The following is a 15,648-nucleotide window of genomic DNA, read 5'->3' as shown; positions in this document are numbered from 1 at the left end:
CTATTGAAGACTGAAACGTATAGATTTCAAAGGCTGTGTTCAGGTTCATAACCGCAGGTTAAACATGTTACCAACAACAATGCTTTTTTCACTGTTAGAAAAGTACTTCCTTTTAGAGATACAGAGACTGAGAGGCAAATATCATGACATCATTGTTCTTTGGCCTCTGGTGTACAGTTTATTCAATTCAAGGGTGTGACCTTGATGTGCTAATACACACCGAGCCATCCTACCTCAATGAAGAGGAGACAAAACAGATTGCAGAATGCTGCTGCATATGCCACAAAGCCTACATACATTACATTACAATGGGGGCATTTTCTACCCGCGTTACTGAATGTGAAATACACATGTACCTTGGAAACACAATTGTGGTTTCACAATTGGCACCAGGCAAACTAATTGATGGAGTGAGTCACAACTTGCTTTAAAGTTCCACTTAAGAGCACTTTAAGGTCTTGTGCAAGAATGTAGCAGTCTTGAGAGTGATCCATGCAAAGGAAACATGCCTGTTTTTTCAGTAAAATATCTGATCCCATGGGAGAGAAAAAGATCTGAATCTCCTCATGACTATTGCCGGGTACTGATGGAAAACTGCCAAAATAAGACAGTTAAAAGAAAAGGAGCAGGGCAGATCTATCAAATTACTAGTTTTCATTATGAGCTTGAAATGTCCGATGCCAAAGAACCTCCTCAAACTTACAGGGCTCAATTCAGCAGACTTAAAACTAAGGGCAGCACGGTAGCACAGTGGTTAGCACAGTTGCTTCACAGCTCCAGGGTTTCAGGTTCGATTCCCAGCTTGGGTCACTGTCTGTGTGGTGTCAGCACGTTCTCCCCCCCCCCCCCCCCAGGGTATCAGGGTGTGCCAGGGTATCACCCTGCCCTGTTCCCAACCACCTGGGGTCTCCAATGGCCTGCAAGACCTCCCCTCCCAAGGTGCCATTATGCATGTTCCATGTTTGTGTAGACCAGTATCAAACAGCACCCCGGTGAAGTCCCACAGGCACAACCATTGAGTCCTGGGCACCGGTGAAACTGACATCTGGACATTTAAATGAGCCATTAGGCTAAATTAAATGTTCAGATCTGGATCTCACTCAGTGAGGGCAAGATCCAGATCGTGCCAAGCGGAGTGAGTTGGGTGACTCACGATTGGCTCAGTGCTTGGCATGGAGTCTGATTTGGGGCCTTGCAGATTTCACCGTTGTAGCCGGATCTGCGCTAGGCGCAATGGGGTCGCTGAATTGTGCCCATAGTCTCTGATCTTGACTATCCTGCTGCAGAGGGATTTTCTTGTATTTTGTAATATTTTGCATCGTACAGCGAGGGTATTGTGTGTAAGGCCTAAGTTTAAGGCACCTTAAGCACAACAGGGGTGTGTCACAGGTAACTTTATTTCCATTCATTACTTTGCATTATCTGTTAGGTTTGACACATTTGTCATGCTGTATGTTAATTCACAGAAACATTTTCCTTAATTCAATGGGATTCAATGGGCTTCGTTGGTTGCATGTTTTGTATATTGGTCAGGCTTGTAAGATGAGGGCTTTGTGTGGTGCAGGAGTTCTGTGTTGGGTTCTTGAAGAACGTTTTATTGTTACTGAGGCATTGCCATTGGATTGAGCTGGCCTCCATGCGGAAAGTTTGCTGGATCAATGCATCCCTCATGTCCCTGGCTCCTGAATGTTCATGTCATCCACCTTGAAGCCCTCACCTTCTGTGATACCAGACTCATCCTCAGACTCAACACTGGATTCATCCTCACTGTGGGCCCGCCTTGCTCTCCTCAGCCTTCACCACCCACCTCCACCAAACCCCCCACTGTCGCTACAACATGCACGATCATTAAGTGATATTCTTTCCTGCTGATGAAAGCTCCCAGCTCTGCTGGTGGTGCCCTGATAGCCACAGCCATCTAGTATATAACACCCTGTATGCGGGGAACCCTAGCCGTTGCCATGAACCCTTGTGCTCTCTCTGTCTGGCTACCTCATCTATGTGGGTATGTCTGAAGATGCATCGGTCACTAGCTTGACACAACTGAGCGGCTGATTGAGAGACACCACACAAATCCCCCGCTGAGCCCTGAAATAAATTGGAGGTTTAGAAGTTGAGGGCCACTGTGCCCTTCAATGCCATTGGCATGGGATGACCTCCATGAAGTTGGACCTATCATGTCGCAAATGGATGTCACTGTGTGCCTGAAAAGGTGCACAGCACTGAACCTCAGACATTTGCAATTATTTGGTATGCTGCAGGTATACTCGGGCCACTGACGTCTTTGGCATCTCCTCCTGTCTTAGCCTGCTGCTGACATTGCTCCAATTGAGCCTCTCCTCTTACAGGTCACCTACCCTCTTTTCACTCCTGCCCCTCTCTTCCTCTTCAGAGGAGGTCCCACCAGCAGAATAGACTATCCCCAATGGAGAAGATGCAGAAGACCAGTGCTTTGCAAATGCTGGAATATTGTCCTCCAATCCTCAGGAAAACCCGCTAGGCAAGTCCTGAAATGCTGAAAGTTACGCCTCAAATGCGAACCAAAAACTAAGAAATGCAAGCGAAAATCTATACTATGCAGCTACCAACTCTATCACAGAAAAGCTGCTGCTGGTCTATGGGCCTTTCAACTCAACACTGGATGAGGAATTGAAAAGAAAACGTAATGGACGCCCACCCGTTTTCCCTTACAACAAGCTATAAATAGCACGGATGTCATAAAATCGCTTTCGATTTGACTTTCAATAGTTTTAATTTGCCCTTTTAATTGTCAGCAGCCACACATCTGAATCACAAATGTACCCGCCAACCTTGAAATCACGCATGCACAAAGACGTCAGGAAACACTCCTGCCATCTTCTTGGGAGATTTTAAGCACTTCTACGTCGGGCGCATGAGCGGCCCAGACACGTAAAATTCTGGCCACTAAATGTGGAGCGATGCATTTTGGAAGAAAGAATGAGGATCTATAAACTAAATGGTGCATTTCAAAGAGACTGCAGGAAAAGAAGTACATGGGGGTTCACATGTACAAATATGGCAGGACAAGTTGTTAATCGTGTTACAAAAAAGCACACAGAATCCTTAACCTTGTAAATAGAGATGTTAGAGCTTATGCCAAACCATTAAAGACACAGCTTAAGCCCCAAATGGAGTACTCGCCAATTCTGAATGTCACACTTTTGGAAAGGTGTCAAAGCCTTGGTGAGGGTGCAGGGGAGATTTATTAAAATGGTACCAGTGGTGTGGGGCTTCAGTTTGGAGAAACTACAAAAGCTGGAATTGTTCTCCTCAGCATAGAAAGTTAAGGAGAGATATAATAGAGGTGTTTTTAAAAAGATATATTCATGGGACGAGGGCGGTGCAGGCTGTGCCAGCATTTATTGCCCATCTCTAATTGCCCTGAAGGGGCAGTTAAGAGTCAGCCACATTGCTGTGGGTCTGGAGTCACATGTACATAGAACATAGAAAATACAGCACAGAACAGGCCCTTCGACCCATGATGTTGTGCCGAACTTTTGTGCTAGATTAATCATAGATTATCATTGAATTTACAGTGCAGAAGGAGGCCATTCGGCCCTTTGATTCTGCACCGGCTCCTGGAAAGAGCACCCTACCCAAACTCAACACCTCCACCCAACACCAAGGGCAATTTTGGACATTAAGGGCAATTTATCATTGGCCAATTCACCTAACCTGCACATCTTTGGACTGTGGGAGGAAACCGGAGCACCCGGAGGAAACCCACGCAGACACGGGGAGGACGTGCAGACTCCACACACACAGTGACCCAAGCCGGAATCGAACCTGGGACCCTGGAGCTGTGAAGCATTGTGCTATCCACAATGCTACCGTGCTGCCCTTAAGAACAAATAAATCTACACTATATCATTTTACCGTAATCCATGTACCTATCCAATAGCTGCTTGAAGGTCCCTAATGTTTCCGACTCAACTACTTCCACAGGCAGTGCATTCCATGCCCCCACTACTCTCTGGGTAAAGAACCTACCTCTGATATCCCTCCTATATCTTCCACCTTTCACCTTAAATTTATGTCCCCTTGCAATGGTTTGTTCCACCCGGGGAAAAAGTCTCTGACTGTCTACTCTATCTATTCCCCTGATCATCTTATAAACCTCTATCAAGTCGCCCCTCATCCTTCTCCGTTCTAATGAGAAAAGGCCTAGAACCCTCAACCTTTCCTCGTAAGACCTACTCTCCATTCCAGGCAACATCCTGGTAAATCTTCTTTGCACCTTTTCCAAAGCTTCCACATCCTTCCTAAAATGAGGCGACTAGAACTGTACACAGTACTCCAAATGTGGCCTTACCAAAGTTTTGTACAGCTGCATCATCACCTCACGGCTCTTAAATTCAATTTAGGCCAGACCAGGTAAGGACAGCAGATTTCCTTCCCCAAAGGACATTAATGAACCAGATGGATTTTTGACACAATCAATAATAGTTTCATGGCCATCATTAGATTTTTAATTCCAGATTTTTATTGAATTTAAATATCACCATCTGCAGTGGCAGGATTTGAATCTAGGTCTCTGGTTTACTAGCCCAGTGACAATACCTCTACACCATCGCCTCCCTCAAAGGCCAAAGTTGTTCTCACTCAGATGAGGGTTGGTGACAAGAGGGCATCGATCGAATATGATTGGCAAAAGTACCAGGGCTGAGATGAGAAGAATTTTGTTTATGCAGTGAGTCTAGATTGCATTGACTGAAAGGGCACAGGAGTGGATTCAATAGCAACTTCCAAAAGAGAATTTGATAAGTATGTGAAAAGGAAAAAAGTGAAGGACTAAGGGGAAAGAGCAAGATAGTAGCAGCAATTGGAAATCTCTTTCAAAGAGCCAGCACAGTCATTATGGGCCGTATGGTCTCCTTTTCTGCTGGAATTATTCTATGGAAAAAAAAGGAAGATTGGTAGAAACCTGAAATAAAAAGGGAATCAGAAAATTTCCAGGGCAAGGGACGGTCATTTCGCCATCAATCTTTGGTACTGTTGCTGGACTATTTTACCGCTTCTGTCTATTTTAATCTAAGTTCCTATCCTTTCCTGTATTTTTCTCTTCAAATATTTATTTGATACTCTTGATATACTTCTGCTTCTTTGGTTATGTTGGCATCATAGGCTATCATCCATATTCCATCAATATTTATATGATTAACACTAGTTATTCCAGACATGACCTACTGATATGGTGCTGCTGATAATGAAAAACTTAGAAATGGAAATAATCTAGAAATGGGTCTTGAAGATTTCAAATAGTGAGGCTGTAATTATTTTCCTTGGCAGCTTGTTCCATTGTGGGATTGTCCTTGGGAAGAAAGATTGTACGTGATATTTTGCAAGCTAGCACACGGTTTTCTTTTCACGGGCTGGGAGTCTGTGATTGAGGTCATCATAAATTGTGGAGAGGACAGCTTTAATGGGGCCATAAGGACTCTTCACTTTCAGCATGGTCTTATTTATCTTTAAGGAAGGCGGAAAGCACCAAGCATTCCCACATTGACCAGATATATCTAGCCAATTCTCTTCCTTTTCCTGATTTTGGCTCTTCACAGCTTCACTCCACAGGATTCTAACTGTAGTCTAGTGAACTTAAGATGCTGGATGAAATTTTTACTTAACTGACCCACATGGGATAGATTGGTCAGAAACACATGGGAAACCCACACGTTATATAGTTTTAACTCCACATTGTTTCACTGACATCACCAAATGGTTCCCCACCCAGGGCACAGCCTGATTGACAGACTGGACCTCCAATCAGGTGGGGAGCTGGTTGGTGAAGGCCACAAGACAAGGTGAGCCCATAGCGGACATAGGGGTGAGAAAGAGCATGGTGGGGGTGACTGGGAGGGGATGGGGAGTGGGTAGTTGCCAACTGGTATTTCGATTCTGAGGCAGATCATGGGTCTGGGGGTGGGAGGTGGAAATTGGAGTTGGGAGGAGAGGATGTGATTATTGGTCAAACGGAAGCTTCGCTTTGGAAGAATAAATCGGGGACCTGCTGGTGGAAGGGGTGTGTCTCGAGGTAGTGGTTGAATTGGGGTCATGTGTTAGGAATAGAGGCCTCAGTGGGGGTGGATGGGTGGTGGGGGAGGCCCAGTCATTGAGATTCCTCAGCCAGGTACCCAGATCAAGGAGCCAGGTGTAAAAACCACTCACCCCCTGAATCCATCAAGTTCTTGACTCGATGAAGCTGCCTGATTTCCCAATGCTCAGGGAAGTCTGTGACTGAGGTAGTCATGAATAGTGGAAAGGACGGCTTTATTGCGGCCATGAAGACTATTCACATTCAGTGTAATCTTATTTACCTTTAAGGGGGAAAGCTGCCAGCATTCTCACGATTGGCCAGAGTTGAAGTTAACAACCTTATTGGCAATGCGGCTAGCAGCCCAAAGTCTGTCCTCAGTTAAAGTAGGAAATGGGATGTGTGGAAGAGGAGAGACAGCCAACAGATTTTTCATACTTTGCCCCACTCCACCACCCAACTCAAACTCACCCATTATCGCCATTCAGATAATAATTTGCCTTCCTGTTTTTGCTACCAAAGTGGATAACCTCTTCACATCTATCCAAATTATACTGCATCTTCCATGCTTTTGCCCACTCACTCAACTTGTCCAAATCACACTGAAGTATCTCTAAATCGCTGGCTTTGAAAGCAGACCAAGGCAGGCCAGCAGCACTGTTCAACTCCCGTTCCAGCCTCCCCAAACAGGCGCCAGAATGTGGCGACTAGGGGCTTTCACAGTAACTTAATTTGAAGCCTACTTGTGACAATAAGCGATTTTCATTTCATTTCATTTCATTTCATACATCCTCCTCACAGCTCACCCTGCCACACAGCTTTGTGTCGTCTGCAAATTTGGAGATATTATATTTATTTCCCTCATCTCAATCATTGATACATATTGTGAATAGTTGGGTCCCAGCACTGATCCCAGCTGTACCCTACAAGTCATTGCCTGCCATTCATAAAAAGATATATTCATACTCTTTGCCAATTATTTTTTTAATCCATCTCAATACACTACCCCCAATCTCATGCCCTTTAATTTTACACATTAATCTCTTATGTGGGACCTTAAAATCAAGAACAAGAAGGATCAAAAAAGTCTTCTCAAAGTCCGAATAAACCACATCCACTGGCTCCCGCTCATCAACTCCGCTAGTTCCATCCTCGAAGAATTCCAGTAGATTTATCAAGCATGATGTTCCTTCATAAATCCCTGCTGACTCTGTTCGATTCTGTCACTGTTTTCCAAATACTCTATGAAATATTTTATAATGAACTCTAGCATTTTCTCCACTGCTGATGTAAAGTTGACTTATTCTCTCTACCTCCCTTTTTAAATAGTGGGGGTACATTAGCTACTTTCCCATTTGTAGGAAGAGTTCCAGAGTCTTTAGAATCTTGGAAGGGGACCAACAATGCATCCGCCATTTCCAGGGCCACTTCCTTAAGTACTCTGGAATGTAGATTATCAGGTCCTAGGGAATTATTGGCCTTTAATCCCATCAATTTCCCCAACACCATTTTCCTATTATACAGGTTTCCTTCAGTTCCTCCCTCTCACTAAACCCTGTGTTTCCCAAAATCTCTGGTATGTTATTTGTGTCATCCTTTGTGAAGACAGAACCAAAGTATGTATTTGGTTAATCAGCCATTTCTTTGTTCCCCATTAGAAATTTGCCTGTTTCTGACTGTGAGGGTCCCACATTTCTCTTCACCAATCTTTTTCTCTTCGTATACGTATTGTTATGATACCCTGGACAAAGGCGCAGTCAATTCTAGCCTCACTTGTTCTGGAGTCACAACGCAAGTGTATTAACCAATAATTCTTATGAAAATTTACAAGGGGCGCAATTCTCCCATCAGGAGACTAAGTCCCGACGCCGGAGTGAAAACCGGAATGTTTCACTCCAGCGTCGGAGCCCGCTCCCAGCCCCCTATTCTCCCGCCCCCGGGGGGCTAGGAGTGGCGTCGCATCATTTACGCTCACCGGGCCTTGGCGCCGCGTAAAAGCGGCACCGGGTAAATGACGTGGCCGGTGTCAAGTAAATGACGTCACCTGCGCATGCGCGGGGTGGCCGGCGCCAACCCACACATGCGCGGTTGCCGTCCTCCCCGAGGCTGCCCCGCAAGAAGATGTCGGATGGATCTTGCGGGCGGCGGAGGAAAGGAGGTCCTCCTTCAGAGAGGCCGGCCCGCCGATCGGTGGGCACTGATCGCGGGCCAGACCCCTTTTGAGGCCCCCCCCCGGTGCAGGAACCCCCCTCCCCCCCACAGGCCCCCCCCCCCCCAGCGTTCCCGCACTGTTCCCGTTGGCAGCGACCAGGTGTGGATGGCGCCGGCGGGAACCCGTCATGTTGGGCAGGCCGCCCGGCCCATTCGGGCCGGAGAATCACCGCTCATCCATTGCAAACGCCGAGCGCCAATTCTCCCAGCGGCCAGCCGTGATTCTCGTCGTGCCGGTTTGGGGGGGGTGAGAGAATCGCGCCCGGGCGTCGGGGCGGGACACGCGCGGCGCCCCGGCGATTCTTCCCCCCCGGCGTGGGGGGGGGGGGGGGGGGAGAATCCCACCCAAGACCTTTGGTCCTTGGTTGGCCAATAATTACAGTCATCAGGTTTGTAAGTTTAAGCACAATTACTGTTTATTTATAATCAGAATAAATCTAGAATTTGAATTAAAACTACTAGCTAACGATGAGCAAATCCCTGACTCCCCTGTTAATTGCCCACCCTCTACCCACACACAAGACAGACAAATACAGGGAAAGGATGGGAAATAACAAGGAAGGTCAAAAATATAAGAGTCTTTGTTTCAGATGATGGATCTAATTGTAGTTTTGTTTCAATTCGGTCTTCAGTTCTTAGTCTCTGCTTTACAACTGGCAATTGAGTTCCATGTAGGTCAGATAATGTAGTATTTACAGGCAGCAGACTTTCCAGAGACACTTTATTTCTCATCAAGCTAAACCTTCAACTCAAGGTTTGATCCCAGAGCTCTGTCCTCCCAGAACTCAGCCTTCTGGTGAGAATTGGTAAATTCTGAACCTTTTCTGCATGGCCTGCAATCATTCTCCTGTAAACAGACTTTCCTCCAGTTCAAAAAACAGTCTTTCTGGAGGAATGCAGAGTGGGAAAAGAGAAATTATCTCTCTTAGCTGCATAATGTGAAACTAAAACACAAACTTTGACTCTGCCAGGGGGACCATCCAATCACCACCTGCTTCCCGACTGAGCACCGCCCCCCAGGCCAAGTCATTGACCTCCAGTCAAATCAATCACAGTGAGTCATCACTGATGCCTCCCTGCTGCTGCAATCCTCTATTCGAATTAAAGGCACAGGCCACTTACAAGCTGCTTTGCCTTAAAGTCACAGGTCTCCATGGATCAAAAATGTAATCGCAAAAGAGGAAAAAGGAGAAATAAGGCAACAAACAGGAGGGACCCTTACACTATATACACCTTTACAGTCAGTTTTATGTTCCCCGCAAGCTTACTCTCGTACTCAATTTCCCCCTTCTTAATCAACCCTTTGTCCTCCTTTGCTGAATTCTCAACTTCTCCCAATCCTCAGGTATATTCTTTCTTCTGACCAATTTATATGCCCTTCCTTGGATCTGATACTATCTCTGATTTTCCTTGGAATCAATGGTTTGGCCACCTTTCCTGTTTTACCTGTGCACCAGATAGGAATAAGCAATTGTTGCAGTTCACCCATGCACTCTTTGATTGTTTGCCATGCCTATTCACCGTCTTCCCTTTAAGTAACATTTCCCAATCTATCATACCCAACTCACACCCCATCGTAGTTTCCTTTATTAAGATTCAGGACGCTAATCTCAGGATCAATTACGTCACTCTCCATCTTGATGAATCTTTTCATATTATAGTTGCTCATCTCAAGGGACCTTGGCACAAAAATTGCCAACTTTCCCTTTCTCATTACACAAACCCAGTCGAGGATGGCCTGTTATCTAGTTGGTTCCTCAACATATTGTTGCAAAAAACCATCCTATATACACTCCAGGATCTCCTCCTCTACGGTATTGTTACTAATTTGATTTTCCCAAGCTATATGCAGATTAAAGTCACCCATAATTACAGATGTTCCTTTACCGCATGATTCTCTAATTTCTTGTTTAATGCAATTTCCAACATCACCATTACAGTTTGGGGGTCTATATGCAACTCCACTAACCATTTTGTCCATTGGTGTTTCTTAACTCTACCCATACAGATTCCACATCGTCAAAGCTAATATATCTTTCCTCACTTTTGCTTTAATTTCCTCTTTAACCACAATACAACTCCACCGCCTTTTCTTTTTTGACTGTCCTTCCTAAATACTGAATACACCTGGATGTTGAGTTTCCCTGCAGCCTTGTCTCCATAATCCCGACTATATCATACCCATTTACAGCTATTTACGTGATTAATTCATCTACGTTATTGCAAATGCTCCACGTGTTGAAGCACAAAGCCTTAAGGCTTGTCTTTTTAACATTCCTTGTCCCATTCCCACTACTTTCCACTGAGGCCCTCATGTGGGATAGTTTTATATTTGGTTAAATGTCCTGTGTTAAGCCTCTGCAATTAACCAGTAAGCTAAATCTGGTTCAGTAATATTACCCAACATGCTTTAGTCTGACGTGCTATTTTTCAACTTCTGCAAGAGAGAGTAGCATATGATCACAAGATGCCCATTTAATATGTTGTGCAGAGATTGATACATCATAATGAGAGAACTTAGGGAATCAATGTCAAGAACCAGACCCTCCCTCCCTCCACCACCACCACCACCCCCACCTCTATTTTGTGAGCCTGACATGGAACATTTTCCACAAAATACAAATATAATTTGAGAAATTAGAAACACTTCATCACAGTTTGGAGGAACACCTACTCCAAGCTAAAAGTGAAATTACACAGTCAGCCCATTATGGTGCAATGGCAATTGCCAAAATCACTTGCTATATGTATGTTCTGAGCCTCTCAGAATCACAATATTACAACAGTAACTTGCATTGATATTGTGCTTATAAAGCAGTAAACATTCTACAATGTTACCAAGGTGGACACGTTGCCCTTCAAAAGCTGATCTTTTTTTTCCAGCAATTGACACAATTGATGTCACTGCTCTACTATATACTACTTCTAGACTGCCCTACTTTAGCTATCCTTAATAATATGAAACTCTTCCCTCAAATTCTTCATTGTTTCCAAAAACCTCATTAAACTAAAAGGCTATAAAGTCTCAGTCACAAGTTAACAATGAAAGGAAATGGGGAAACTCAGTAGTAAATAAGTATTACTTGCAGCTGTAATTTGTTCAGAATGGAGTACAGTCACAAGTGGAGTACCACAAGGATCTGTTCTGGGGCCGTTGCTGTTTGTCATTTTTATCAATGACCTAGAGGAAGGCGCAGAAGGGTGGGTGAGTAAATTTGCAGACGATACTAAAGTCGGTGGTGTTGTCGATAGTGTGGAAGGATGTAGCAGGTTACAGAGGGATATAGATAAGCTGCAGAGCTGGGCTGAGAGGTGGCAAATGGAGTTTAATGTAGAGAAGTGTGAGGTGATTCACTTTGGAAGGAATAACAGGAATGCGGAATATTTGGCTAATGGTAAAGTTCTTGAAAGTGTGGATGAGCAGAGGGATCTAGGTGTCCATGTACATAGATCCCTGAAAGTTGCCACCCAGGTTGATAGGGTTGTGAAGAAGGCCTATGGAGTGTTGGCCTTTATTGGTAGAGGGATTGAGTTCCGGAGTCGGGAGGTCATGTTGCAGCTGTACAGAACTCTGGTACGGCCGCATTTGGAGTATTGCGTACAGTTCTGGTCACCGCATTATAGGAAGGACGTGGAAGCTTTGGAGCGGGTGCAGAGGAGATTTACCAGGATGTTGCCTGGTATGGAGGGAAAATCTTATGAGGAAAGGCTGATGGACTTGAGGTTGTTTTCGTTGGAGAGAAGAAGGTTAAGAGGAGACTTAATAGAGGCATACAAAATGATCAGGGGGTTGGATAGGGTGGACAGTGAGAGCCTTCTCCCGCGGATGGATATGGCTGGCACGAGGGGACATAACTTTAAACTGAGGGGTAATAGATATAGGACAGAGGTCAGAGGTAGATTCTTTACGCAAAGAGTAGTGAGGCCGTGGAATGCCCTACCTGCTACAGTAGTGAACTCGCCAACATTGAGGGCATTTAAAAGTTTATTAGATAAACATATGGATGATAATGGCATAGTGTAGGTTAGATGGCTTTTGTTTCGGTGCAACATCGTGGGCCGAAGGGCCTGTACTGCGCTGTATTGTTCTATGTTCTATGTTCTATGTAAATAAACTTTAAATAAATCAGCAGAAAATAAGAGGTCGGGGTTGTAACTCAAAATCTACAAACTTAACCCTACAGGCGTTCTCAATATTTAAATTTTAGAGCTCATGTTAAGTGGACTGTATCACCTTCATAAAGTAGTGGAAACAATTAATATGTCAGTGTTCTTTTATTGTTTGTTATATATAGAAATAGTACAGTTAATAAATAGAAAGCATTAATGAAAGTTCCAGACAAAGTTTAACATTCATGAAAAGAATCCAGACTTATACCAAGTCACAAAAAACATATTCAACCAAATATTTTGACATCGAGCCTCTTTGCTAGGCATAAATGATTCTAAACTAAGATTAACCACTAGTTCTATCATACAAAAATAATTATATTTGGTTTATTCTTTGTTAATATTAGAAAATGTAGATCTTAAACTGCAGAGTTGTCAAGTTGTGATTAGAACTTAAATTTACAGAATTTTAATCAACTCTTGAGAATGGCAGTAATTCAAAAACAGCAAGAGGCGTACACAGTTGTCTCCTTTAGACAGCCATTTGTTCACAAATTCATAACAGCTTTAAATTGTTAGATTTTTAAAAATATAAATCAGGAATGCAATATGCTTATTGTAGTTTGTAAAAACTGTGCAGCAGCTGAGAAAGAAAGAACCACATCACCACGTCTGGATGAAATCAAGTTCAGCTTTTACGCAATGGATTTATACAACAAGGTGCAAGACATTTTACTTTGGACGACGCAGGTCACATTCAGTAGGTGACTCCATTTCATATGTGGAGCTTAGAATGACTCAATATAAGCATTTTAGATAGACCCTGTGAGATTAGATGGGGGAATTGTGCTTTATTCGCAGTAAAAAACAGAAGTATATCTGAGAAAGATCAATTTTATTTAATTAAGTTAGATCATCAACCCAACTGAAGGTCAAGGAAAACAAAAAAACATTGGCTGTGCAAAAAAAGTGGGATCGGGGAGAACACTGAACTTTACTTAATTTTTCACAAACTCAAGAGGCCCAGCTCTTTAAAGGAGTAGATCAGGTGCATCAATGGCTGGTTACAGTATAAAAGCATATTTAGCTTCAGGACCAAAAATATATTTAACTCATGAAACAGCCTACACCGCCCTTCCACTTTGATCAATTAAAATATTTCAAAAGGACACATTTCACCAATCAATCCTTCAATTGCCATAAAACTGAAGGAATGATTGACCTAAGTGAATCTGTTTTTAAAAAAATGAAATGCATTTTTTTCTTTGAAATGCATAACACAACACAAAAATAAAAAAAATTGTATGGCCAAGTGCAACGGGAATCTCTAATGTCAACCTATATTATTAGGTACACAAAATCAGCTTTCGTACAATTTGAAATCACAATAGTAAAAGATTCCATGTCCCTTTCCATCCCTCCCATTTGCTTAATACTTTCAGAACATAGAAATTTACAGGTTTAGGCAGTTTGTGGCTTTACAATATTGTATCGTACATTCCCAACTGGGTCTCTTTTCTCATTTAAAAATAAACTATTTTCCCCACCATTTCAGAAGGCAGTTAGCCTCTGCAGTATAAAAATTGCAGCGAAAATTTAACCAAGTCTCCTCCCACATGAAACCAAGTGGCAAACATTACACAAACATGTCACTTCTGTCTGTCTCAGAACTGTCAAAAATACAATCGTCATGGCAATAGGGTTAGGCTGGCATTTTTCCTATTCACTTTCTAACCCAGGCAAGAAAAAGAAAAGAAAGTGTTCACTTTGCATAAAAGATTGATAAAGGACCTTAAAAAATACATTTATGCATAGAATTCCTCTTGACTTTGTGGTTTTTGGTAGGCTACGTTTGGCTGCTTGGATTCATCCAACGTATAACTTCCTTCGTCCTTTTTCTTCATTCGATACACCACCACCACCACCAGTAGAATAGCAAGCACTAGTCCCACAAATCCTGCAGCAACAGTAGCTAAAACAATGGAACAAAGCAAAATCAAACATCTCAAAGAGCATTAATAGTTACAGTTAATGTGGTTTCTATAACAGTTTAAAAAATGTCCAAGTTCTAATCGCCTCAGAACTTGTTAAATCACAAAAGAAACACAATGAGATTAAACGGCAAATGCAAATATACATCTATCGGATCCATCACCTCACAACAATCCTTCATGCTTCTTGTCCTCCTGATTCACAGAATGTGTTTCATGAGGAAGAAAGCAGAAAGACAATAACCACACAAACAATTTAGCTTTGTGAACTGGGATTGAAAGTGTCTTCAAACAAGGCTATTTATTGGTAAGAATGCGTATGGAGAGTCCATTTGAAATAACAAATAAAAATTTAAAAATCGTTGCCTTCCTTTCAAATACCTTCATCTCTTTTAGCATTTCAATTTTCTTTCAAGGACAAGAGGCAAAAGTTTTGCTTCTTAGGAATCGCACAAAGACTTTCTCACATCATTCCTTACTTGACCCACCAGCCTGCACCCCTCCCCATTTGAACGACCACTTCAAAAGGGCCATCTAAACCATCAAGTGTTTGGGACTGTAATATAGATAGTGTGTGTGGAACCTTTCTGCCAGATATTCATATTGAACCCTCTGGAGTTTTTTTTTCATTGCATATAAGTTACAAATAAGTCTAGCAGTTCTCACAAACTGCCCAAATTGAAAATGTTGAAATTTTGAAGCGTAATATCAGCTGGCACATTTTCCTTGTTCATTTATCTGGTCATTTGTCAATTGCAGCGAAATAGAATTTGTTTCAATTGTCCTGTGTCGCACAAGACATCAGACAATTTGCCAATTATAAAGCCAAATTTTACAATTGCAGAACAGCAGAATATTCTCCGGTTGGGAGAATCGCCTGGGCCGCCAAAATTTCCGGGGACGCCGGTCCGACGCTCTCCCACGATTCTCCCAAGTGGCGGGAACGGCCCGGTCGAGTTTTGCGGGCCACAGGCCGGAGAATCGCCGGAGACACCGAAAATGGCGATTCTCTGGCACCCCCGCTATTCTGAGGCCCGGATGGGCCGAGCGGCCAGGCCAAAACGGCAGGTACCCCCCCCCCCCCCCGGCGCCGTCCACACCTTGTCGCTGCAGTCGTGGGCGGTGCGTGAACGCTGGGGGGGGGCGGCCTGTGGGGGGGGCGAGGGGGGATCCTGCACCGGGCTTCAACTGGAATGTGGGGTGGCCCGCGATCGGTGCCCACCGATCGTCGGGCCGTCCTCTCTGAAAGAGGACCTCCTTCCTTCTGCGGCCCCACAAGATCCG

The 15,648-nt window shown here is 43.7% G+C and overlaps 1 protein-coding gene across 1 annotated transcript in view; it reads right to left on the bottom strand.

Annotated features, from left to right (window-relative positions):
- Window positions 1–12,519: 12,519 nt before the first annotated feature.
- Window positions 12,520–15,648, bottom strand: part of LOC140410601 (uncharacterized) — a 67,654-nt gene continuing 64,525 nt past the window's right edge. Inside the window, exon 5 of the mRNA XM_072498888.1 lies at window positions 12,520–14,345. Coding sequence (XP_072354989.1) covers window positions 14,179–14,345 — 167 coding nt within the window. The 3' untranslated portion in view covers window positions 12,520–14,178. The remainder of the gene's footprint in view (window positions 14,346–15,648) is intronic.

Source organism: Scyliorhinus torazame, chromosome 4 (genome assembly GCF_047496885.1).
Source record: "Scyliorhinus torazame isolate Kashiwa2021f chromosome 4, sScyTor2.1, whole genome shotgun sequence".
Taxonomy (NCBI): domain Eukaryota; kingdom Metazoa; phylum Chordata; class Chondrichthyes; order Carcharhiniformes; family Scyliorhinidae; genus Scyliorhinus; species Scyliorhinus torazame.
This window is presented reverse-complemented; position numbering and strand designations above follow the sequence as displayed.